The 26,750-nt window shown below is 43.3% G+C and overlaps 1 protein-coding gene across 1 annotated transcript; it reads left to right on the top strand.

Annotated features, from left to right (window-relative positions):
* Positions 1–4,053: 4,053 nt before the first annotated feature.
* Positions 4,054–18,873, top strand: jade3 (jade family PHD finger 3). The gene is made up of 12 exons (XM_053683602.1): positions 4,054–4,248; positions 10,382–10,450; positions 11,846–11,905; positions 12,119–12,198; positions 12,377–12,534; positions 13,405–13,595; positions 13,737–13,948; positions 14,407–14,574; positions 16,571–16,687; positions 16,770–17,228; positions 17,339–17,456; positions 17,746–18,873. The coding sequence occupies exons 3-12, from the start codon at positions 11,857–11,859 to the stop codon at positions 18,525–18,527; spliced, it is 2,334 nt and encodes a 777-aa protein (XP_053539577.1). The 5' UTR covers positions 4,054–4,248; positions 10,382–10,450; positions 11,846–11,856; the 3' UTR covers positions 18,528–18,873.
* Positions 18,874–26,750: the final 7,877 nt, after the last annotated feature.

Below are 26,750 nucleotides of genomic sequence, written 5' to 3'. Positions count from 1 at the left end.
GTATGACTCAGTAGTATTCTTTATTATTATTATTATTATTATTATTATTATTGTTTTGTTTGTCTGACGCGTTCACGTGTGTCTCGAGGCCCTTTCCACTTTGTTGCTTCACGGATCTACGGAATCAGGATTATATCTGGATAAAGGTAAACCACGTCGAAATGCACACCTGAATACGTTCGAGACGGTCAGGCCACGCCCACTCACTTATACAAACATTCAACATTTTAACTGCGAAAGAAAATACGTTTTCGCAACCGCCGATTTTCATGAACCTGTTCAGGTCGTTACTTCGTGCTCCAATTTCTTTTCGGCGCCGTTGTAGTTTCTATGGAAACCCGTTTCCGCCACAGAGGGAAAAAATTTAAAAGATAATTGCAACTTTAACTCTCGCAGTTATGAATACATATCGCAAACTCGTTCCGAGTTTATTTCCCGCAATTCAGACTTTCTCGCAATTTTTACGGTTTAAAATCTCGCATTTCTGACTTTCGCAATTTTACGGTTTAAAATCTTGCATTTCTGACTTTCTCGCAATTTTACGGTTTTAAATCTCGCAATTTTACGGTTTAAAATCTTGCATTTCTGACTTTCTCGCAATTTTACGGTTTAAAATCTCACAATTTTACGGTTTAAAATCTCGCAATTTTACGGTTTAAAATCTCGCATTTCTGACTTTCTCGCAATTTTACGGTTTAAAATCTTGCATTTCTGACTTTCTCGCAATTTTACGGTTTAAAATCTCGCAATTTTACGGTTTAAAATCTCGCATTTCTGACTTTCGCAATTTTACGGTTTAAAATCTCGCAATTTTACGGTTTAAAATCTCGCATTTCTGACTTTTGCAATTTTACGGTTTAAAATCTCGCAATTTTATGGTTTAAAATTTCACGATTCTGACACTGTCGCAATTTTATGGTTTAAAATCTCGCAATTCTGACTTTCTCGCAATTTTATGGTTTAAAATCTCGCAATTTTACGGTTTAAAATCTTGCATTTCTGACTTTCTCGCAATTTTACGGTTTAAAATCTCGCAATTTTACGGTTTAAAATCTCGCAATTTTACGGTTTAAAATCTCGCAATTTTATGGTTTAAAATTTCACGATTCTGACACTGTCGCAATTTTACGGTTTAAAATCTCGCAATTTTACGGTTTCAAATCTCGCAATTTTACGGTTTCAAATCTCGCATTTCTGACTTTCGCAATTTTACGGTTTAAAATCTCGCAATTCTGACTTTCTCGCAATTTTACGGTTAAAATCTCGCATTTGATTTTTTTTTTCCCTCCCCCTTGCAATGTAGACGTCCACTTTCCGCAGTACCTGCCGAGTACCGAGTGCGCGTCAGCGTCCGGTTTTCCTTGTCTTGACTAGCTGATGAGTGTCGTTCTTACTGTACAGTACCTTTACACCTATTTACACAGAACGATCAGTGCTTTGTCAGTGAATTCTCTCTAACTCACTAAATGTCACGTGGACGTTCAAAGTGCGAGGAAAACGTCAGAATTGCGAGATTCGAACCTGCAATTGTGAGAAATAAAGTCGCAGTTAAGTTTACTTTTATCCACCGCGCCGGAAACGGACTTCTGTAAGTTTCTCCGCCTCCCGTCTCCTCTCTACGCAGCTTTTAACGTCATTCTTGCGGCGTGTGACGTGACGTTTTCATCATCTCGGTGGGCTGGTATAATATCAGAACGTGCTCCTGTATGCTCGTGTGGACAGGAATTCTTTTTAAATACAGAAATATCCAGATACACGTGTACAGAGCCTCAAACCACGTAGACGCCAGACGCACTTTTATTTTTTACATCCCCCTCTCCGTGCCAACCAAACCAGCCCCTACTTCCTTACATCAGCGCACGACCTCTTCTTTAAGGAAAGTTGAGTTTTACATTCAGGAAAGAACTACTTATACATAAACCTGCTGTTAGCTGACGTTTTGCATGAACACACACCACACACACTGTTTGCATATCAGCACAGTCAGCATTAAGATTAAAACGCAACTAAACGGAGACATTTGACTATACAGTGGCGCTTGAAAGTTTGTGAACCCTTTAGGAGTTTCTACATTTCTGCATAACTATGACCAGAAACATCAGATTTTACTAAAAGTGGATAAAGAGAACCAAATGAGACACCAATATTATACTTGGTCATTTATTTATTTATTGAGGGAAATGGTACAATGTTACATATCTGTGAGGGGTAAAAGTATGTGCACCTTTGATTTCAGTGTGAGGTGTGAGCTCCTTGTGCAGTAATAACTGCAGATAAACGTTCGGGGTAAGTGTTGATCATCTGCACGTCGGCTTAGAGGAGTTTTAGACGTTCCTCAGTACAGAACAGCTTCGACTCTGGGGTGTTGGTGTGTTTCCTCACATGAACTGCTCGCTTCAGGTTCTTCCACAACATTTCTACTGGATTAAGGTCAGGACTTTGACTCGGACGTTCCAGAACATGAACTTTTTTTTAATTGAATAATTGTCTTTATTGTTGAACCTTTTGATCTTTTGTTAAAAAAAACCCAAAACAAAACACAAAAATACTCTGCTCTCATGGATAGCAAACAATTGCAAACAGAACACTGGTTTATCAAAATATATATATATATATATATATATATCTTTGTTAAATATAGGTGTACAACAATTATTAGCACCCCTGTGAATTCATATGAGAAAAATATATTTGAAGTATATTCCCTTTGATATTTTACTTATGTTTTAGTACACCTGGGTGACTAGGAACAGGAAATTGTTCAAGCATGACTTCCTGTTTCACAGGGGTATAAATATGAGGTAACACAGGTCAAATTCCCTTAGTTATTCATAACAATGGGTAAGAGAGAGGAATATAGCTGTGATGTGCTGCAAAAGGTTGTTGAGCTTCACACAATGGGGCGTGTCTATAAGAAAATAGCACAAGCATTGAAAATGCCCATTTCCACCATCAGGGCAATTAAGAAGTTCCAGTCGACTGGAAATGTTATGAATCGACCTGGAATTGGACGTGTGTCTGTATCGTCTCAACGCACTGTGAAGAGGACGGTTCGAGTGGATAAACATCTCCAAGGATCACAGCTGGAGAACTGCAGAAGTTAGTTGTGTCTTGGGGTCAGAAAGTCTCCAAAACTACAATCTGAAGTCACCGACATCACCACAAGCTGTTTGGAAGGTTTCAGGAAAAAGCCTCTACTCTCATCCAAAAACAAACTCGAGCGTCTTCAGTGTGCAGACACTACTGGAACTTCAAATGGGATCGGGTTCTACGGTCAGATGAAACCAGAATAGAGCTTTTTGGTAATAAACACAGAGGAGGTTTTGGAGCACACAGAGAGGTAGCCGTATGGAAAAGTCCCTCATGCCCACGGTTAAATATGGAGGAGGATCTTTAATGTTTTGGGCTGTTTTTCTGCCAGAGGACCTGGACATTTTGTTAGGATACATGGCATCATGGACTCTATCAAATATCAACAGAGATTAAATGAAACCTGACTGCCTCTGCCAGAAAGATTCAAATGGGCCGTGGTTGGATCTTCCAGCAGGACGATGATCCAAAACATCATCAACATCAACACAGAAATGGTTCACTGACCACAAAATCAAGATCCTGACATGACCATCCCAGTCCCCTGACCTGAACCCCATAGAGAACCTGTGGGGTGAACTGAAGAGGAGAGTCCACCAGCGTGGACCTCGACATGTGAAGGATCTGGAGAGGTTCTTTATGGAGGAACGCTCTCAGATCCCTCGCCATGTATTCTCCAACCTCATCAGCGTTATAGGAGAAGACTCAGAGCTGTTATCTCGGCAAAGGGAGCTAGCACAAAGTATTGACTAAAAGGGTGCCAATAATTCTTGCACACCTACACACACACACACATAATTTGATAAACCTGTGTTTTGTTTGATATCCATGAGAGCAGAGTATTTTTGTGATTTTTTTAACAAAAGATCAAAAGGTTCAACAATAAAGACAATTTTCCACAGCCTTCACAGCTCATATTTACAAGGGTGATTTACCAGGCCAGCATGGCCATAGAAGAGGCGGAGTTTAGGACCCTGCGGCCCGGCCTGTACAATAGGACTGTTGTGTGCTGGTGGAAAAGAGGCTGCAGCTTTTTTCGCGTGTTGACATTGTGTAACTGTGCAAATCTTAATAATTCACATAATTCTGGACTTCTAACGCGAGGAGGACTATCCGAAGCTCTTACTGAGTTGATCAGAGCTGGATTTGGGGTGTAAGGTAAGACTCCTTTACCTGAACAATACTGCGCGTGTTCTCCCTGCGCTCAGTGTGCCGAGGCTGATCCAGGCCCCTGTGCTCACCCCTCCGCATTCAAACAGCGCCTTTTACCGCTAAATCGGACATGATCTTTAATCCGATCAGCCGTAAAAACATGACGAGAAGCTTTATTTTTAGAATCGAGAACAACAATGTCTATACGGTTAGTGGAGATGAATATATTTCACTCTTTATGCAGGCTGTAGTCGTCGTTAATGTAGGGCGGCTCGAGTTTGGCGCCAAGGCCGTATCAAATCCCGCGCTAGCATTAGCATTTGATTTAGCATGCTACCTGAAATGCACTAGTCAATCTCGGCCTGCATCGTAAATGCACACGTGCGACGTTATACAGTTTATTTAATTCATTTTGAATCTGGCGGATTAGAAAGTAAGTTCTCTAACCCGCAGAAACCTCCCACACAAACAACGAGGATTTCATACTGACCTGGCAACCCGGGTTCAAGATGGCGCCTCGCTCTGTCACGCTTTCTTACACGCAATTTATTCATTAATAATGATTAAAAATCGCAAATGAAACGGGTATCTAATTTACCAAACATCAGTTGATTAAATTGTATCTGGATTATTGTGTTGAAATCTGTTGTTTATTTTACTTCAACGCTATTTTAGATTAACATCAAGTTTAAAACGTAATAATTTAAAACGGCTTGAAAACTTTCCAAACATGTTTGCGCCGTAAAATGCCTGCTGGACTGTCTTAATTAATTAATTTGCACAAAACAAGCAGCTCTAAACTGTAAAGGAAGTCGTTTGTAAAGAATTTCAGCCTCAGGAACACACACACACGAAGCCCCGCCCGTTTCCTGGATCGGGGGCGTGGTTAAGACTCCCTCAGCATGGCCTCGCGCTTCCGGTGTTCAAGGATTTCTCTTGTGGAGAATAAATAAATAAATAAATAAACAAGCAGCTAAAGGCGGTGGAAGTAAACAAAATCCTTCCTCAAGTAACAAATAATAAAAGCTTCAGATTTCAAAAGTACACGAGTGCAAACTTTCTTTCTCAATTAATTTAATCAAATTTCAGGTGTTGTTTATGGAATTTTTTGGGTGTAAATATTTTTGCCAGCTTAAACAAAAAAAGTACAGACATAATCAGGAAAACTTTTGTGGTATTTCTTTTTATTTCATAATGGGTGCATGTTGATAAATAACTGTAAATATTAATAATGTTAATAACTGTAAGTTAGTACCAAAGCAGGGCGTGTTCACATTTAGACACACCCACAAACACTCCATAAAAGGAGTGAGAGAGCTCAAAATGACAACGTGACGACTAACCGGACTAAACTCGAGACTGGAACGTAGAATACAAACTTTTTTTTAAACAACTAAATGAATTTCCACGAGCACCGTATTTTCTGCTAGCAATCTATGGGGGAAATATTATTTTATATCATTTGATGAAATAAGAATTACTTGTATTCTATAATCGGTAATTTTAAAAAAAAATCATATAGTAAACTAGGCTGTGTGCAGTAGAAGTAGTAATTAAAAATCAAACCCAGTAATGGAGAGAGTGTTCTAATTTAATCCAAAACCCACAAGTAATAGTTGATTATTTTAAAGCTAATATCATGTGGCATTTTTGTTTATAACCCACCCCCCACCCCCCAGGACCGTGTCCTTCCAGCATCCTGGAAATGTATTTTTCCAGTGATTCATTTATTTATTTATTATTATTTTTTTGCTCAGCGATGTAGCGGAATTTTTTTTTAAATTTAGCTCCGTTTGCATTTCTAGGGTTTTTAATAGACGGCATGTCAAAGCACACACACGGTTGTACACGGACATGCGCTACTTTGCTCGTTCTTTACGACGTTAAGTGCATCATGTAGCTACGTTAGCTGGCTTGGTTTGAAAAAAAGAGCGGGTTTTATTTTGCTGGGGGGGTGGGGGTAAAAAAAAAACCTGAGGTGAGAAATGAACCAAAAATGACTATAAACGAACGTTTCAGACCTGTTAGACTTTACACGTTTTGTGTAGGAGCTTCGAATTTCTACAGCGTAAAAATGTGCCAAAAGAACTCCTCCTTCTTCTTCTTCTTCTTTTTTTTCTCTTCCTCGTAATAAAAACGGCAGACGAGCCAATCGACGTGTGGATCCAGAACGGTTGACGGTCGTGCAGGTGTTTTGAGCTCTCCGTGATGTGGTGACGTTTATTTAACGTTCATGGAAGGAAGGAGTCTCCAGTGTCGGTGCTTTGTAACAGTTAAAGTTTATCTGCACAGGAAAGTCTTCAGGACAGAGGAAATGTCGAGCTGCATATTTATTTATTTATTTATTTATTTATTTTTGATTGAGCGAGCGAGGCTGGTGAGGGAACGAATGTTTATTGCAGCTATAACGTAAGTAAGAACAGGAACTAACTCGTCTCCCGGACCTTCCCCGACATCAAATCTAAAATATGTCATGTGGTGTTCCTTGATAAATGAATCGGTGTGGTGTAAGAGCAATAACGCACTCCATTTTATCCACGCTGTTAGACAAAATAGTGCACTTTGGGGCATCTTTCTTAAGTTTTAATCTTAAATAAAGATAATAATACGACGGGATTTTTTTTCTCTAAAAAAAACAAAACAAAACAAACCTGAGAATTAGGACTCTGGCGAGGAAAAGTCTGAATTCCTCTGCTCTGATGAATATTAGTATCGTTTTGTGCTTTATTGACCTCCATACGCATTGCACTCCTCATCCTGTCTGTGTTTAACCCTTTACTGCACGGTGTTGCCACATGGCAACAATTCACTTATCTCCGATTTTTTGACGGGCAATAATACAAAACGTTCTATTTATGTAACTGGGAAAAAAAAGAGGCTTTAACGTAGACGTAGAGAGAATAAAATAAGTGTGTGCTGCTTTCACATCCCTTCCTGCGATCACGTGGCACGGTGCCGGTCTTCATTAGTGTGATCTCGGAATCTGACGAATTCGATTGTCGATATTTCTGCGAAACGACTGAAAGGAAAAAATGAGACACTATCTGAGACGTTAACGTTTATTTTTTTGTCGTTTAAACATGTTTATATGTTTTGAGTATTCTGTGAAACGGTCAAACGTAAACGTTGCCGCGTGGCAACGACGCGCTATAAAGGTACAGCATGTGTTCGCGAATCGAAACAGGCCTGCGCGGCATAGAAAAAGACGCTCGGCTTCTCTAGCAGCGCATTTACATTTTTACACGTTTAAAGTAAGAACAAGTCTCGTCGTTTCAACTTATTTTAACTTCTTTTCTCAGTTTTATGTTGCAAGAGAAAGAATGAAAAAAGAAACTCCACCCCAAACATGTTTGGATCTAATATTTGTGTGTATTTTGAGTGAGTAAAATCCATCCACATACTTTTTATGTAGAAGTCTAATTCCTTTCTAGAAGATTTAACGTTTACATGTTTACTAGGTGCTAAAAAAACGACCTTACAGTCTGGAAAATGCAGTATTTGGAATTATAACCTCATACGTTTTGTGATATTTTTGGTTATTTATGACTCTTTCGACCACTGAGCGTTTCTGCCATACGGCAACAATTCACCAACTACACCGAGTGATAAAAATCCAGAGTTTTTCTAATGTAAATAATAATTCATACACTAGAGGGTTAAATTAAAATGGCTTCCTAATGAGAGGCTTGGTGTGTGTGTGTGTGTGTGTGTGTGTGTGTGTGTGTGTGTGTGTGTGTCAGGAGCAGATGCTCCGCCAGACGCTCAAGTGCTCACTATAACAAGTGTGTGTGATTTTATTGACTTTAGTGACCTTTCAAGAGAGTTAAAAGGGCTTCAAAAGCTTTATAACGTTTCTGTTTATTAGTAAATAAAACTATAATATAATAATCTTACCAGAGGGTTCCTTTCATCTGTTCGCTTTCTCGTCCTGTAATAAAAAAAAAAAAAGACTTAACTGAGTTTAACGATATATTTTTCTGTGTCTTTAAGTGTGTACAAAATGATTTATTAAATAAAATTAAAGGTTTGGTGCAGGAATGTTTTTAAAGATGAACGAGATGCTTCCCAGTGAGTGATGACGTCGTCGAGGTTATAAAACTACAGGTGATATCCAATATAACAAGTTTGTTTACTTATTTATTTATTTACTTATATATTTAGTCATTATTGTTTTTTTAAAAAATTATTATTATTATTATTATTATTAGGATTTTTTATGCGTAAATTGTTTGGAAAATGTGTTATACAGTTATAAAAATCTATTTAAAAAATAAACTTATTATTATTATTATTATTATTATTATTATTATTATTTATAGTGGTAGTAGTGATATAAAGAAAATAAATTTAATTAAATAATGTTGCATTGAGATGCACTTCTGACATTACTTTATTTACATACTTCTACTATTATTATTTATCATTATTATTATTATTATTATTATTATTATTATTATTATTATTAGCAGTAGTAGTAGTATCAGTAATTTAATAACCATAAATAAAAATAAGTAGAATAAAAAATGTATAATAAAATAAATGGTCATGCCGGGGGGTCATAATAACTAGAATTTTAACCGAAAACATTTAAAGTCTACCAAATCATTTCAGTTATTTTTTTAAACTAATCATAAAATTATGAAAGCTCATTAGTATAGAATAATAATAAAAACAAATTATATATATTTGTAGTGTTGCTTTAAAAAAGGGGGGGGGCGGGGTTTTCTACATAGCAACGAATAAATAAAACACATCTCATGTCATAAATAATCGACCTAATTTAAAATATTTCCTTCATTTATTTAAAAAATGTTTTTAAAAAAAATTCTTTGTTAAAACGATCGGTGTTAAATGATGTCATTCATATCAACCTGGCCCTGAAAACATTAAAAAAAAAACAAAAAAAAAAACAGGACAAGTCTTTAAATCATCAAAATTCCACCGTGCAATTCCATTGTTTTTATTTGAATTATTTGTGTTGATTTAACTCTTTAAACTCCCGGGAGCTGCTTTACACGTCTGGACTTTGGTTTATACTTTGACGGGAGCTGCTGAATCAGTGAATGACAAGGCGTGAAGTGAAATACTGAATTATAAGGAACTTCAACAGTACGAACAATGAGAGCGCGAGAGAGAGGGAGCGAGAGAGGGAGAGAGAGAGAGAGAGAGCGAGAGAGAGAGAGAGAGCGAGAGAGAGAGAGAGCGAGAGAGAGGGAGAGAGAGAGGGAGAGAGAGAGCAAGAGAGGGAGAGAGAGAGCGAGAGAGGGAGAGAGAGAGCAAGAGAGGGAGAGAGAGAGGGAGAGAGAGAGAGAGAGTGTGAGAGAGAGAGAGGGAGAGAGAGAATGTGGGGTTTATTACATCTATTTTCATTGGTTAAACGAGGTCTTTACCAAAGTTGGGCGGAACCTGATACTGCGTGAAAACGTAAATAAACAGCACGGACTGTACCATGAAAATGTCCTGTACGTTTTAAAAATGGAATAAATATGAATGTATATTAACTATTGATAAATATTAAAGTAAATAAAAGATACGCATCCAAACCTAACCAACAAAAAAAACACACTCTCCGAACAACACACACACACACACACACACACACACACACACACAGAGACGTCCAAAGTGAATTAAAAAAAAAACACTTCAAATAACACGACAAAATTGATGTGATGGTTTTTATTTCGCCTCTAGAGGCCACTCTTGAGGTGCGGGGAAAAATGCAGCTCTGTATGTAGATATTAACCGAGAATACATTTTTTCACCGTTGCCACGGGAACCCGAGGAGGCCTGCCTTGTCACTTTTGTACACCCACGATGAACCGACGCGTCGATCCACCAACCGCAGCTTTCGCGTCCCGCTTTGTTTTTCGCGCTCTAACGTCGATCTTCCGACGGTTACAGGAAAAGAATCCAGGCGCGACGCGGTCCGGGGGTGTTTTATTCCTCTTGCGCTACAGCAGTTTGCCAACGATTCCCACGTTTACGTTATTAACGAATGACCCGGCGTACTTTTTTACGCGCCGGTCGTTAGATTCTAACGTCGACGAGACGAGTTAGTTCCTGTTCTCACGTCCGCTGGCGCGGCTTTAAACCCGTTCCCGTGATTTAACCCTTTCCGTGTGTGTTTATCTTACAGGAACGAGATTTGGATGACGGACGCCGGCTGAGAGAAAACACTCGCGTGCTCTGCGGCTTGAAATTTATGGTAAGACGCTTCCGACTCGCCTGGTAGTATGATTTGACTTGAATGCTCTGTTCTGATTGGTCGGATTCGTTTCCTTTAGTTAGGACAGGGTTGTTTGGCGTTTGTGGAAGGAGTCTCCGGTGTCAGTTTTCAGGATGGAGGCGTTTACGCTGCTGGACCCGAACTGAGAACAGGAAATGACTTGTTTTGTGGGCGTAGACGAGGCAGTTGTAAGCGTCGTTTCTGTGTGTGGTGTAAGAGGAATAAAACGCTGCAGGATGCGCCGCGGTTATAGGAAGCTCGTCAAGTGCAGGGTGTGACTTCATCACAGCGCCCCCTCCTGGATTGTTGTACTGTAACTGCACCGCACAGCAGTTTATCCCTTATTTAGTGCTGCTTTTGGCAACAAAAGCTGGAGTGAAATCATGTTGGCGTCATCACGCCGTGGCGTTTATCGGGGGCGGGCTCGTAGCCGACACCTACTTTAACACGTTCCAATCCGCAGCGCGTGTGTGGATTTACACTTTTTATGTGAAATATAAAACTTCATTTTTTTCATCTGAATTTTTACACTAAATTGTGCAGTGAATTGAAGAAAATGAAGATTAATTCCATCTTTTGTCGCCCTCTCTCTGTCCGTCTGTCTCTCTCTCTGTCCGTCTGTCTCTCTCTCTCTGTCCGTCTGTCTCTCTCTCTCTGTCCGTCTCTCTCTCTCTGTCTCTCTCTCTCTGTCCGTCTATCTCTTTCTCTCTCACTCTCTCTGTCTCTCTCTCTCTCTCTCTCTGTCTCTCTCTCTCTGTCCGTCTGTCTCTCTCTCTCCCTCTGTCTCTCTCTGTCTCTCTCTCTCTCTCTCTCTCTGTCTCTCTCTCTCTCTCTCTCTCTCTCTCTGTCCGTCTGTCTCTCTCTGTCTCTCTGTCTCTCTCTCTCTCTGTCTCTCTCTCTCTCTGTCTCTCTCTCTCTCTCTGTCTCTCTGTCTCTCTCTCTCTGTCCGTTTCTGTCTCTCTCTCTGTCTCTCTCTCTCTCTGTCTCTCTGTCTGTCTCTGTCTCTCTGTCTCTGTCCGTTTCTGTCTCTCTCTGTCTCTCTGTCTCTCTCTATCCGTCTCTGTCTCTCTGTCTCTCTCTCTCTCTCTCTCTCTCTCTCTCTCTCTCTCTCTCTCTCTGTCCGTTTCTCTCTGTCTCTCTCTCTGTCTCTCTGTCCGTCTCTGTCTCTCTCTCTGTCTCTCTCTCTGTCCGTGTCTCTCTCTCTGTCTCTCTGTCCGTGTCTCTCTGTCCGTCTCTCTGTGTCTGTCTCTCTCTCTCTCTCTGTCCGTCTCTCTCTCTCTCTCTCTCTCTCTCTCTCTCTCTCTCTCATCTAATTTCATCTAATTCTCTCTGTCTCTCTCTGTTTGTCTGTCTCTGTCGGTTTCTCTCTCTCAGGATACATCAGGATGAAACGACTCAGGACTTCAAGCAGTAGTGACAGTTCAGACAATGAGAGTGAGTAAAGGCGTGCACACACACACACACACACACACACACACACACACACACACACACACACCCCTCTTCTATTATTAATTTAAATATGTATTTACTAAGCGAGCCTCGTCCAGGATTTCGGCGCGTACAGCAGTCACACACACTGAACTTCATCAGTTCTACCGAAAGCTCTGGTGCGTCCTCTTATGGAAATGTCCTCCGCTCCTCCAGGTCCCTCAACGTCCTTTTCTACGAATCAGTATGGCAGTAAATCCGGAACCCCCGCCTCGGCTCAGAAAAAACCAGCGGAGGTGAGAGGCGCACACGTTCACCTGGAGTCCTCCGGATCGTCTACTCCGAGAACAGACCAGAACTTGTTTACTGACACGTCATGTGGTGTTTATAGTGCTGGGGGTGTGTGTGTGTGTGTGTGTGTGTGTGTGTGTGTGTGTGTGTGTGTGTGTGCGCGTGTGTGTGGGGTTCTCTCAGGTGTTCAGGAAAGACCTGATCAGTGCGATGAAGCTGCCCGACTCTCACCACATCTCTCCTGACGATTATTACCTGCTGGCTGACACCTGGAGGCAGGAATGGGAGAAAGGAGTGCAGGTCCTGGCTAGTCCTGATACCATCCCCCGTCCCTCTGTCAGGTCTGTCTCTCTCTCTCTCTCTCTCTCTCTCTCCCTCTCTCTCTCTCTCTCTCTCTCTCTCTCCCCCCTCTGTCAGGTCTGTCTCTCTCTCTCTCTCTCTCTCTCCCTCTCTCTCTCTCTCTCCCCCCTCTGTCAGGTCTGTCTCTCTCTCTCTCCCTCCCTCCCTCCCTCCCTCTCTCTCTCTCTCTCTCTCTCTCTCTCTCTCTCTCTCTCTCTCTCTCTCCCTCCCTCCCTCTCTCTCTCTCTCTCTCCCCCCTCTGTCAGGTCTGTCTCTCTCCCTCCCTCTCTCTCTCTCTCCCTCCCTCTCTCTCTCTCTCCCTCCCTCTCTCTCTCTCCCCCTCTCCCCCCCTCTGTCAGGTCTGTCTCTCTCTCTCTCTCTCTCTCTCTCTCTCTCTCTCTCTCTCCCTCTCCCTCCCTCTCTCTCTCTCTCTCTCTCTCTCTCTCTCTCCCCCCCCCCCCCCTGTCAGGTCTGTCTCTCTCTCTCTCTCTCTCTCTCTCTCCCTCTCTCTCTCTCTCTCTCTCTCTCTCTCTCCCTCTCTGTCAGGTCTCTCTCTCTCTCTCTCTCTCTCTCTCTCTCTCTCTCTCTCTCTCTCTCTCTCTGTCTGTCTGTCCCATCAGTTTACTGGCTGTCTGTCTCTGTCTGTCTCTCTGTCAGCTTAGGTGTCGATCTGTCTGTCTCTCTCCCTCTCACTGTTTCTCTTTCTCTCTCTCTCTCTCTCTCTCTCTCTCTCGCTCTCTCGCTCTCTCAGGTTTTTCCACTTCCTAAGCCACAAACAGTGTCATCATGTTTTCCATATCTAACACTCCTCCACTATTTTACTGCATTAACACACTGTGTGTGTGTGTGTGTGTGTGTGTGTTTTGTTTCAGGATCATGACGGAGAGGCCAAAGGAGATTCTGTTCTCCAGACCGAGGAAGTACATCCAGTGCTGGAGTCAGGACTGCACGGAGACGGGCTACGTGAACATTAAGGAGCTGGCCGAGGCCATGTGCAGGTACGACCTGGACGACACTGACCTCTACTGGCTACGACACCTCAACCTGGAGCTGCTGCACATGGGTCAGTCCTCTCCCTCCAGTCTGTTACCCACTGCCTCTCAATACATTTCATACTCCTGGCTCGAAAAACGATCCAAGATGGAGTCATTAAATATGCCTCAACACCTGCGTGCGTGTGTGTGTGTGTATGTGTGTGTGTCAGGGGAAGCGATGGTGGACGAGTTGACCATGGAGCGAACGATGGAGGCTCTTGAAAGAAAGTGCCATGACAACATGAACCACGCCATCGAGACGGAGGAAGGGCTGGGCATCGAGTACGACGAGGACGTGATCTGTGACGTGTGTCGCTCCCCCGACAGCGAGGAGGGCAACGACATGGTCTTCTGTGACAAGTGCAACATCTGTGTTCATCAGGTGAGAGCTGAACCCACACACACACACACCCCGCCCCCAAACACACACATCTTACCCGTGAATAAATGATTAATCTGTGTGACCACAAAACACACATTCAGACCTCTAGCTGTTACACAGGAACCCCCTTCCCTCTGAAGAAGTAGCTCCGCCTCTCAAAAGATGAATTTGACGGATGATGGAGTTTGATTTTTTTGTGTTCCTCGTATTTCCGTATAATGATTTATTGCTCTTCAGTATGCACGCCTGCTCCCCCCCCCCCCCCCCCCCCCCCACGTGGAACGCTATTGGCTGTTCGCTACACACGAGGTGCAGTTTATTAGGTTAGGAAACACTTCTGAACGTAGTCTCCGAGGTGAGTTTTTCGATTCGAGACACGGATCATGACGACAATCACGACGACTTCTGCTTCACTCCGGGCTGTTCCTCGTCGTGACCCCGGGCTGTTTCTCGTCTAGGCTTGCTACGGCATCGTGAAAGTTCCCGATGGAAACTGGCTGTGCAGGACCTGTGTCCTCGGCATCGACCCGCAGTGTATACTCTGTCCCAAAAAAGGAGGAGCGATGAAGGCCACGCGAGCAGGAACGAAGTGGGCGCACGTCAGCTGCGCGCTCTGGATACCCGAGGTACCATCGCATTTCAGTTCACGCAAACGGAAATAGGGCGAGACCGACCTCCTCACTTACCGAGTCAGCATATTCGCTCCGAATTAATATTTGAGGTTTGGGTGTCTCTCTCGCTCTGTCTCTCTCTCTGTCAGGCCAGTGTCTCTCTCTCTGTGTCTCTCTCTCTGTGTCTCTCTCTCTGTGTCTCTCTCTCTGTCAGGCCAGTGTCTCTCTCTCTGTGTCTCTCTCTCTGTGTGTCTCTCTCTCTCTGTCTCTCTCTGTCAGGCCAGTGTCTCTCTCTCTGTGTCTCTCTCTCTGTGTCTCTCTCTCTGTCAGGCCAGTGTCTCTCTCTCTGTGTCTCTCTCTCTGTGTGTCTCTCTCTCTCTGTGTGTCTCTCTCTCTCTCTGTGTCTCTCTCTCTGTGTCTCTCTCTCTGTGTCTCTCTCTCTGTCAGGCCAGTGTCTCTCTCTCTGTGTCTCTCTCTCTGTCAGGCCAGTGTCTCTCTCTCTGTGTCTCTCTCTCTGTCTCTCTCTCTGTGTGTGTCTCTCTCTCTCTCTCTGTCAGGTCTGTGTCTGTCTCTCTGTGTCTCTCTCTCTGTCAGGTCTGTGTCTCTCTCTCTGTGTCTCTCTCTCTGTCAGGTCAGTGTCTCTCTCTGTGTCTCTCTCTGTGTCTCTCTCTGTGTCTGTCTCTCTCTCTGTCAGGTCAGTGTCTCTCTCTCTCTCTCTGTCTCTCTCTCTGTCAGGCCAGTCTCTCTCTCTCAGTGTCTCTCTTTCTCTCTGTGTCTCTCTCTCTCTCTGTGTCTCTCTCTGTCTCTCTCTCTCTGTGTCTCTCTCTCTCTCTCTCTCAGGTCAGTGTCTCTCTCTGTGTCTCTCTCTCTCTGTGTCTCTCTCTCTCTCTGTGTGTCTCTCTCTCTCTCTCTGTGTCTGTCTCTCTCTCTGTCAGGTCAGTGTCTCTCTCTCTGTCTCTCTCTCTGTCAGGCCAGTGTCTCTCTCTCTGTGTCTCTCTCTCTCTCTCTGTGTCTGTCTCTCTCTCTCTGTCTGTCTCTCTCTCTGTCAGGTCAGTGTCTCTCTCTCTCTCTCTGTCTCTCTCTCTGTCAGGTCAGTGTCTCTCTCTCTCTCTCTCTGTGTCTCTCTCTCTGTCAGGTCAGTGTCTCTCTCCCTGTCTCTCTCACTCTCTGTCTTTCTCTGTCAGGTCAGTGTCTCTCTCTCTCTCTCTCTCTCTCTCTCTCTCTCTCTCTCTGTCAGGTCAGTGTCTCTCTCTCTCTCTCTCTCTCTCTCTGTCAGGGCAGAGTGTGTGTGTCTCTTTCTCTCTCTCTCTGTCAGTGTGTGTGTGTCTCTCTCTCTCTGTCTGTCTCTCTCTCTCTCTCTCTCTGTCTGTCTGTCTCTCTCTCTCTCTCTCTCTCTCTGTCTCTCTCTCTCTCGCTCTCTCTCTGTCTGTCTCTCTCTCTCTCTCTCTCGCTCTCTCTCTGTCTGTCTCTCTCTCTCGCTCTCTCTCTGTCTGACTCTCTCTCTCTCTCTCTCTCTGTACGACTCGTTTTCTTTTTTTTTTTTTTTTCCTCTTCGAGATGCGCTCTCAGGAGTGTAGCTCTACTCCCAGGTCCGGGAGCCGTCGGTCCGAATCTCACTAGCCGATGAGAGTAAAATCGCGGTTAAGCCCCGCCCACGTGAGGGGTTCATTCGAGAATGTGAGCGTAAACTCGCGAAAACTCTGGCGGCGAGTCCGTGATCCGTGATTAGCGAGAAACGAAGCTTAACAAAGAAGACAGTGTTAGTGAAGAAGACAGGTTTGTGCCGCGGAGTTTTTTCCTCTTTCTCGTCGTACGTTTTTGTCCGTTTCTTGAAAAGTTACGTTCAGTATTGAATTCCATTTTTTTTTTAAAAACGCAGCTGACGTTCAAGGTTACGACGCTCTTATTGCGTAAAACGACTCGGTGTATGATTGAGGGTTTAGCTCATTCAGGTATATCCGATGAAAATGTGTGTGTGTGTGTGTGTGTGTGTGTGTGTGTGTGTGTGTAGGTGAGCATCGCATGTCCAGAGAGGATGGAGCCCATCACTAAACTGTCTCACATTCCACCCAGCCGCTGGTCTCTGATCTGTAGCCTCTGCAAGATCAAAACCGGGGCCTGCATACAGGTAAGGCGCGAGGTCCGACGTCTGCCACTTCCTTCCGTAGCTCCCGTAAGCCGCTCGTCTAATTCTCCCCGATCCTCTCCAGTGTTCGGTGAAGAACTGCACCATCCCTTTCCACGTCACCTGCGCCTTCGAGCACAGCCTGGAGATGAAGACCATCCTGGACGAAGGCGACGAGGTCAAGTTCAAATCCTACTGCCTGAAGCACAGCAAGCCCAAAGCGGGCGAACCCGGCCTGAGCCCGGCCCGACACAAACCCCCGACGGAGACCGAGAAGGTGGGCCTGCGAGCGCAGAAGCTCCAAGAGCTCGAGGAGGAGTTCTACAAGCTGGTGCAGCCGGACGAGGTGGCGCAGGAGCTGGGGCTGCCTCTGCACCTGCTCGACTTTATCTACCAGTACTGGAAGCTGAAGAGGAAGAGCAGCTTTAACAAAGCCCTTCTGCCGCCTAAAGAGGAGGAGGAGAACCTGCTGCGGGGGCCGCAGGAGGACAGCATACACACGCGCATGCGCATGTTCATGCACCTCCGCCAAGACCTGGAGAGGGTTAGTGTCGCGCCTGTGCTGTCCCATTCAAACATCTCAGTAAAAGTGTATGAGTAATTTAATTTCTCTCACCCCCCCCCCCCCCCCCCCCCCCCCCTTCTCTCCACCAGGTGAGGAACCTGTGCTACATGGTGAGTCGGAGAGAGAAGCTGAAACTGTCTCAGAGTAAAGTCCAGGAGCAGATCTTCAACCTTCACGTCAAGCTCATGAACCAGGAACAAGCTGCAGGTAACGCGAAGAAAATTCACCCAGTCCGTTAGCTCGTAGGAGCGTCTCTGAGCGTTTAGTCCTCTCGTGAGTTCGACACGTCGTTCTGTGCATGCTGTGTTTCAACGTGTGACTTGACGCGTCGTATCCTGTGTGAAAAGAGGTTTCGCGCCTTTTCTCCAGGCAGCGCTCGCTCTTCTCGGGCGTCTCGCTACAAAAACCAACCTGAGAACAGTTCGGTTTAAAAATACAGTTAGCGGCGAAAATGACCCCCGTGTTTGATTTAATCCACTGTTTTAAATGTGCGCAGAGCTGCCGGTGTCGTCGAACGTGGAGAACCTGATCTTCCCGCCTCCGCCCCGGATAACCATCAAACTCAAAATCAAAAGCAAAACCAGCACCAAGTCCGGAAACGGGCCGCTGAGCCCGGATAACAGCGGCAACGTGTACGACGTGAGCGGCGCCGGGATGGGGCAGGGCAAACCTCAGCTCCAGCACAGCCGGGCGCCGAGGGAGGAGCGAACCAACGGCGTCGTTCCCGTCGCCAAGCCGACGGGGAAGCCTCTGGCGCTGCACGCCGCCCTGCACGGCCACTCGGCCAAGCCCGAGCCGGACAGACCGCACCAGCATTCGCTCAAGTCCAACGGCATCGTGGAGAAGCCTACGGTTCAGAGAAACCCCACGCCGCCCGAACAGGCGGCGTGCGAGAAGCATTCTGGGAAAGGTCAGCCGTTTCACAAATCGACAATGGAGCACTTCAGCAGAACTCTGAAAGAAGCCACAGTCAGCCTGGTACGGACTACTGCGGATCTCTGGGGCGCCAACAAGAACGGGCATAAAAACAAAGAGCGGACGAACTGCGGCAAAGCGCCGAGCGCCGAACGAGCACCAAAGAGCGGAAGAGGAGGATACCAGGAGAGCGACGGGTACTGCCCCGACCTCGAGCTCAGCGATTCTGAACCCGAAGCCAAAGGCAAGCGACAGAGAGGCGGGGGCAGAGGGTTGAGCGAGAGGACCCCGGCTGGCGGTTACGGCCGCGGAGGAACCCGAGGGAACGTCTCTTTAGGTTCCAGGACTTCCGTGCAAAGGTGATGAGCTTGCAGGCGCGAAACAAGAACTACCAAACGAATCTGCTGTAGGTCTGCTAACGTGAAGCGCCGTCGCCTACCACAGGAGGGGACCGGTCTCCGATCGCGCCGGCCGACGGGTCGGAAAAGTGCCGTGGCGGATTCTAGAAAGCGGTCTTTACGACATAACGGAGCTGCCTTATAAACTACAGACTGTCTAGCCGTCTAGCAGCGTCTCTGTGTATATACTGCTTACGATTTCTAGGTTGTGTACTGTAAATATTAGCTCGTGTGTCAGGAGTGATGTCGATTTCCCGCATCCTTCGAACATTCTTATGGTTATGCAAATGAATAAAGGCATAAGAACGACAGCGTTTGAGTCTGACGACGTGGATTTGTGTCTCTCTGATGTTCTCGTTGGCGTTAGCATGCCCGGCTGATCCGCGTCCCTTAGCGTTCCTCTCGTTTTAAAATCCCCGGTGTCTTGTGAGTAACCGGAACTCGTGTTTTTGAACGTGTACATGGGTTTATCGGATGAGAGTCGAATGATTCGTTTTTTAAATGGAAAAAAAACTAACGCTCTATTTTTTACGTGATCTTTTGTATCGTGTGTTTGAGACTTTCGCCAGAGTTTATCTGCCAACGAAATTAAAACCTGTTAAAACTATAACACTGTGTGGCCACCAGGGTGCAGTGTGGGACGTGATTTCGGCGTTATATTATTGACTACCCTTACGGTTTCGATCGTGAGCTCGACTTCCCAAAGTATCGCAAAGTTTAGATCTGAGAGAGAGAGAGAGTTCAGTGTGATGCTCACTTGACCGTTTTACGATCCTTTTCGGAAACTAGTTTATGAGAGCTTAAATATATACCGGACCAAATCGACGTTTGTCACAGGAAAGCTGAAAAGAGATTAAGACTACGTGTCCACTTGCACATTTTGAGTCTTACCCATGTGTCGTTCGTGAAGGAGTCGACTCCGAGTCAAATATGACCCAGTTTTTATTCGTTGATGAAGGTAACATTTTTGCTCTTCCAGTATAAATTAATTAAAGATGCTTCCATGGAAATCTCTTTTCAACATCTGAGCTGTTTCTTCGCAGGAGTGAATTCCTCTTTAATAACCGCTTTATCCTGGTCAGGCTTTCAGGAATTATTAAATCAAACGAAACTGATTCCTTCATCCATCAAAACTAAGGACGAGTGCCCTTTTTTGGGTCATGGTTATGTTTAGATATTGCCCTGAAACATGACTTGCGTCCCCTGTTTCATGATTTATTCAAAAAAGTTTTGAAAAGTTGCGAACTTTGTATGGTGAAATGGCAAGGAGTCATTTTGTGAGCTGAGCCAAATGATTCACTGACTCACTGAAAAGAACTGGACTCCCCAGCCGATGACTTGTGTACCCAGTGGCATCATTTATTTAAAAAAAAAGTTCAAAATAACGCAAAGTTTATCTGGTTTAAAATTTTTTATGCTTTTTTTTTTTTTTTTAAAGATGGTAATGAGTCATTTGTCAGCCAAAAGAGTCGATTCTTATTGGTGAGCTGAACCAAATGATTCACTGACTCACTAAAAAGAACTATAGAGTTCTTATCCCAAGATTTGTGTCCCTTATGCCATTATTTGATCAAGAAATGCTCAAATTATTACATAACTTTGACCAGTAAAAAAACAAAAGAGCCAAGTGTCAGCTCAAAGAGTCGACTCTTATTGGTAAACTAAGCCAAATGATTTACTGACTCGCTAAGAAAAACTCGAATTCCCATCCCACAACTTGCATCCCTTATGCCCTCATTGAGTTTATAAAACGTTCAAAATATCCCAGATGTCTGGTTAAAAAAAGACGACGAGTCATATGTGAACCAGAAGAGTCGACTCTTATTGGTGATCTCATCCAAATGATTCACTCGCTCACTAAAAAGAACTATAAATCGCATCGCTACTCTCTCTGCACAGCTTCCTTCTCCCGGAGCCCTCGTCTGATTGGTTCGACGCGACACGGCGGCCGCGCTCATTTGCATAACGTTTTGCATGAAGATTTGTTTCGCCATCGTGCGCCCATCATGCACTGCACAAACGTGGCAGATCTCTCCGCTGCAACTGACGGGGTGCGGCACGTGAAATCGCGAGTATACGCGCACCGTTAAACCGCCAAACCCTGAAATGCTGCATAACACAGAACGCATTGCTTTGTTATTACAAAGCAGTTACGTAATTCACTCGTAAAGTTGAGGAAGACTGCCATGAGCTAGGATACTAGCACGTCCTGTCTGTTGTGTACGTACTAGACCAGTAGTCTTGCACAAATGTGTTCTAGAGACACGCACGATGTTAATCGTATACTCGGACACATCACTTACACGGTGCAGTAGAACAGTAAAACGTGTAATTCCCTGAATAAATGTTTTTTTTCTTTCTGAAATAACGAACCAATCTTACGTGCTTTTTAGGATTTTTTTTCTGAACAGGTCTCGTGATAAGTCACAGGAGAAATAATTTACACGTCCAGATTCACGCCATCGTTGTGTACTGTGTGCTACTGCAGGCAATAGAGAACACTGTAACAGTGTGCATGAACTATGCGTCATGTTTGGATACGAGTACGGTCCTTTTGTTCATTATTTCTTACCTGATGCTATATATTGAAATGGATTTCTTTTTTTTGAAGATGGAGCCTCTTGCAATAAACTTTGAAATGCAAACTGGTTTGTTCTTACGTTTTTTTTTTTCCTCCTTTCTTTTCCCTTTGCATTAGCGGTAGAACCTGTTCGATACGATTCCTTGAGTCACATAAAATTATTATTATTATTTTTTTTTAAAAACCTCCCACCTGATGTTTCAACACTCGGACGCACCACTGAGTCTCTTTCACGAGACGGTGTCGCCGTGTCTTCCGCTGCCGATTCTGCGTTCTGATTGGTCAGGAGGTGTTGATTTTTAAATCTCTATAACGGCAGCTCCGACAGTAGCGCAGGTTCCTATTAACATCGACGCGCTCGAGCCGACGTTTCGACGTGAACGTGAGGGAACGTCGATGCGGCCGAGTTTTTCCTGTGAGGAGACGGTTACTGCGCGTTTGTGGAAGGAGTCTCCAGTGTCAGCGCTTTGTAACAGAGGTAAAATTCCTTTCATAATGACCATCTTCACGCCAAAAACAGACATCGGTAATTTATGATCTGAATGCACTGGAGGAACTTTTTAAATATTTCTTTCTGGAGTTTGTTTGACTAGTTATTGCCACATGATTTTAAAGTAAACATGCTGGACTTATTGGACTTGATGCTGTCTCTAAGAGCACATCATGCTCCTAACACAGCTATAGGATAATCCATGACCAAGACGCTGAGGCAGTAATCATCCACGTGTGCTTACTATCTGCTCTTTTATTGGCGAAATGTTATCTCTACAGTATGTACCTCTGATAGAAAGAGATCTGAATTAGGTCAGCGGGAGAAATAAGTATTGGACGCGTCAACATTTTTTTTCAGTAAATATATTTCCAGTGAGGTTATTCACATGACATTTTCACCAGACATCAGCATTAATTCAAGAAATCCGGAAATATCAAGAAATCAACATATTAAAGTTCATAAATGAAGTTATGTGTAATAAAGTGGAAGGACACGGGAAAAAAGTACTGAACACGCTAACTGAAATGAATTTAATACTTGGTGGAGAAGTCTTTGTTTGTAATGACGCTTCAAGACGCTTCCTGTATGAAGAAATTAATGTTCCGCAGTATTCAGGTGTGGTTTTGGTCTGTTCTTCTAAACGTATTGTTTTTAAATCTTGTTCAGTTGCATTCGAGTCAGGTGATTGGCTGGGCCGTTCTAACACCTTGGTTTTTTTTCTCTGAAACCAATGGAGAGTTTCCTTTGCTGTATGCTTTGGATCGTTGTCCTGCTGGAAGCTCCACCCATGTCTCATCTTCATCATCCTGGTGGATGGCAGCAGATTCTTCTAAAGAATCTCCCGGTAAAGATCTCATTCATTGTTCCTTCAATTATATGAAGTCTGCCAGTACCATGTGATGAAAAACAGCCCCACACCATGATGCTCCACCTCCACACTTCACTGTTGCTGTAGTGTTTTTAGGGTGATGTGCAGTGACGTTTCTTCTCCAAACATGGCGTGTAGTATGACAGACAAAAAGTTACATTTTGCTCTCGTCTGACCAGACTACACTCTCCCAGTATTTCACAGGCTTGTCCAAATGAGTTGTAGTAAACTTTAAATGAGCGTCGACATGCCTTTTCTTTAGTGATGGAGTCTTGCGGGTGAGCGTGAGCAGTGGAGTGCATTGCCTATTGTTTTCTCTGTGACGATGGCACCTGCTGCCTCCAAGTGTTTCTGGAGCACTTTCTGAGTGGTCCTTGACTCTTGGGCTGCTCTTCTGACTATTCTTCTGACTCCCTGGTCAAAAATCTTGCGAGGCGCTCCTGTGCGTGGCCAGTTGATGGAGTGATGTCGCTTCCACCTGTGGATAATGGGCCCCAGTGGTGTTTACTGGAGGATTCAGAAGTTTTGAAATACGTCTGTATCTGATTCCATCACTATGTTTCACAACAATAAGGTTCAGAAGGTCTTGGGAGAGCTCTTTGCTTTTACCCATCAAAAGATGTTTCTTGTGTGACACCTTGCCAACGAAAAGCCTTTTTTATAGACCATCAATGTACTAACCCAGCTGATATTGGTTTGCACAGATAGACGATATATATTTATTTACGGGTTTCAGCCGGTTCCACGCCTTACCTTTCCTTGGAGAACTGCTTTTCCTTAGCGTGTTCAAGACTTTTTTCCCGTGTCATTCCACTCTATTACACACAACTTTATTCACGGACTTTAGTGTTGTGAATTCTTGATATTTCCAGATTTCTTGAGTTAATACTGATCTCTGGTGAAAATTTCATGTGAATAACCTCATTATAAATATATTTACTGTAAAAAAAAAAAATAAAATGTTGACGTGTCCAATACTTATTTCCCCCAACGTATACATGTTTTAGTTTAATTCCAGCTCTGTTTGTGAAGCAGTAAAATTACTGCTGCCTCGGGCGTATTGATTATATCTAAGAGCGAGCTGACTTGGAGTCGACTGTTTGCTTAGTTCAGCCTGCGAGCAAGTCAATAAGAATCTTTTAATGGTCCTACAGCAGGAGCCTGGCGTTAAAGGGAGATAATGATAGGCGTTGACTCTACAAACAAGAACGGCCTATTTCATGGGGACGGGAAGCGCTGAAATGAGTTTGACGCAGCAGAGTCATTACATCCAATGGGAGGTTTTTCTTAAGATGTAGCAGTACGAGGGTGTAATGTTGTAACGACAGTAAAGACTCTGGTACGCTTATTCCGTAACAGTATAGCTAATGCCATTGCAAAATGCAGTATGGTTAACATCTTGAGTATTTATGACACGTCTCAAAGTCTCGAGACGTTTTACTACAAAACCAGACATTGATATACTCTTACTGACCACTTTATTAGGAGCAACTGTGTACTTCCGCATTCATGCAATTATCTAAAAAAAAAAAACACCAAGTGATGGTTATTCTAGTCTTAAACTGTACACATCGGGTCATCCTGTGCCCACTGCAGCCTCAGATTTCCACTCTGTAGTCCGTCCACCTCGAGCTTTGACGTGTTGTGATCTGTGATGCTTTTCTGCTCACCACGGTTGTAAAGAGTGAGTGAGTGAGTTACTGTAGCCTTCCCGTCTGCTAGAACCTCAGTTCTGATAACTCTCATCAACAAGGCCTTTCCTTGGATGTTTTTCCACACCATTTTGTGTAAACCCTAGACTGTTCTAGATGCTTGATGTGAACGTAATCTGAAGCTCTTAAACTGTATCTACGTGATAAACGTATTAACGAGCAGGTGCAAAGGTTCCTAACAAAGCGGGCGGCAACTATTCTATTTTAAAATTCGTAAGACAAGAAAAATGAATGGAAAGGGACCAGTAGAAACCTAAACATGGTTAGTGGTTAAGATGATTGATTAATAATGGTACACTTTAATTCGAGCTTTGAATGATGCTTAAAGATGTAATGGAGTCATTATAACGGCAATGGATTTAGCATTAGCTTAAGCGTTATCATGAACAAATTCTCCAAAGTGAATCGAAAATTTCACCCGTTCTTGCCAAACAACTAACTCTAGGTCAAGTATGATGTTCCGCCATGACTTTGGTGTCTCACGGCTACAGCATAATTCGTGACCAAGAGATACTCTGTTTCTGGTGTCTAATCATTAACTATATAACTACTATACTGTATGGGGTCTCTATATATTAACTATAAACATAAGAAAAAGTACAGCGGCTAAGAAAATAGTCAACTTCAGGCTTTTAACAGTAACTCTGCTTCCATCACACCACCCTATTGTTGATTCATTTTTTTCTATAACAGTACAACCCAGTACGTGTATACATCTTATGGGTACAATGTAAACGCTCCATTATATCATGGAGCACAGGAGCTTTTTGTTTTTCTTCTATTTTTATGTGGCTGAAAAGGTTTTGTTAAGTAAAGCAGGACAAAGAGACGGAACGAGCAGCTCCATGCCATGTATTGTAGGGAAATCCAGTGAGGTCGTGGGAGGGTCAGTCGATGCTATTGTGTAAATACGGGTTAAAGTGGACTCCTGGCCAACAAAAAACTAAATGAGAGAACTTTGTCGCATGATACGTTAGATTACTTTGATTTGGATATGAAATAGTTACACCACAGTCCTATTCCAAACCAACTGCATGATTATATCAACGTATGATGGATTAGAGTTCTTATAGCACTTGTAGCTAGAAAGGACAAAAACATCTTGGTCTCATTCTCAGCTCTACTCTGCCATATAAGGCCATTTAATGTCCTTGGTGAAAAAATAACTGTTTAATGTTGTTTTGATTTTATATATATATATATATATATATATATATATATATATATATATATATATATATATATATATATATATATATATATATATATATAAAATAAAAAATAAAGGTCTGCATTGTTGGCGATCATAACCATGATGTTGAACTGGGACTGGGAAAAACAGTGCATCAGAGTTGGGAAGGGACTTGTTTTGTCACATAGATTTGACAATGGTGGTGTTTGAAGGTAAAAAAAATAATGGTTTAAAAATAAAACCAAAACAAGTGTTTGATACCTTCAATCGACAGAGTTTACGTCACTACAATCGATTGGAAAAATCTTTAAAGGATTACACCATGTGATGTGAATTGGCGTAATGGTTTCCATCAGATGCTTGTTAGTTTCGTTAGCGTTACCATTAAATACAGTGTCTGAAATAATGGTAACACACTGTACTTTGACTTGTCATTGGGGTGCCCTGTTGAGAAAACAACAACAATACAAACCTTCATGAAAATTCTAATGGTTTCCCCTACAAATACCATCACAACACATCGGATAAATATTATTACCATTATTGGTCCTTAATGGTATCCACTAGACATAATATGCCATTACTAGAAGGCAACAAATGACCAGTAGAGACCCACAGGGACCATTACAGTCTCCGTTAAAACCAGTACAATTCCCATTGTAACCATTAAAACCATTACAAATTCTATGAGGGTTTTTTTTTTCTTCTTCAGCAGGATGCTACCATCAAGGGTGCATCGTTCCTACCTTTAGTACTTGTAAATGGGAATATAGTACACATTTATTGGACCTTAAGGACCACAAGCTTTACTCTAAAGCTGAATAAATGAAAGGTGCACCTTCTGAAGTAAAAACTTCAACAGGGACAACATTAGCAACAGGGATCATTACAGTTTCCATGAAAACCAGTACAATTCCCATTATAACCATTAAAATCCATTACAAATTCTATGAAAGTTTTCTATTCTATTTGTTGTTGTTTTCTTCCTCAGCAGGATGGGACCATCAAGGGTGCATCGTTCTTACCTTTAGTACTTGAAAATGGGAATATAGTACACCTTTACTGGACCTTAAGGACCACTAGCAACAAAGAACATACAGTTTAAGGCACATGTATTTCTCAGTGTAGGCTACCACCGAAACCTAATCTTTCATAAGAAGGCTAAGTGATTACCATCAGATTAAAAATAGATAGGCACTACCCTTCCAGACCATTAGAAATCCATTAGGAACTAGACATGTCTAATGTGTTTTAATGAGTTGTTCTGGTCAGCAGTGACTGAGGCAGAAGTGTACACTGTGGGTCAGGTGAGGACGTATTTAGGGGGAAAAGTCCAGCAATT

The sequence above is a fragment of the Ictalurus punctatus genome, chromosome 11, assembly GCF_001660625.3.
Source record: "Ictalurus punctatus breed USDA103 chromosome 11, Coco_2.0, whole genome shotgun sequence".
NCBI lineage: Eukaryota > Metazoa > Chordata > Actinopteri > Siluriformes > Ictaluridae > Ictalurus > Ictalurus punctatus.
Note: the sequence above shows the minus strand (reverse complement) of the source record. Positions and strands in the feature narration are given on the sequence as shown.

Coding starts and splice junctions, on each gene's coding strand:
- jade3 (XM_053683602.1), top strand. CDS start 11,857: ATGAAACGACTCAGGACTTCAAGCAGTAGTGACAGTTCAGACAATGAG. Junction 11,906..12,118: donor TGACAGTTCAGACAATGAGA/GTGAGTAAAGGC, acceptor CCGCTCCTCCAG/GTCCCTCAACGTCCTTTTCT. Junction 14,575..16,570: donor GCGCGCTCTGGATACCCGAG/GTACCATCGCAT, acceptor GTGTGTGTGTAG/GTGAGCATCGCATGTCCAGA.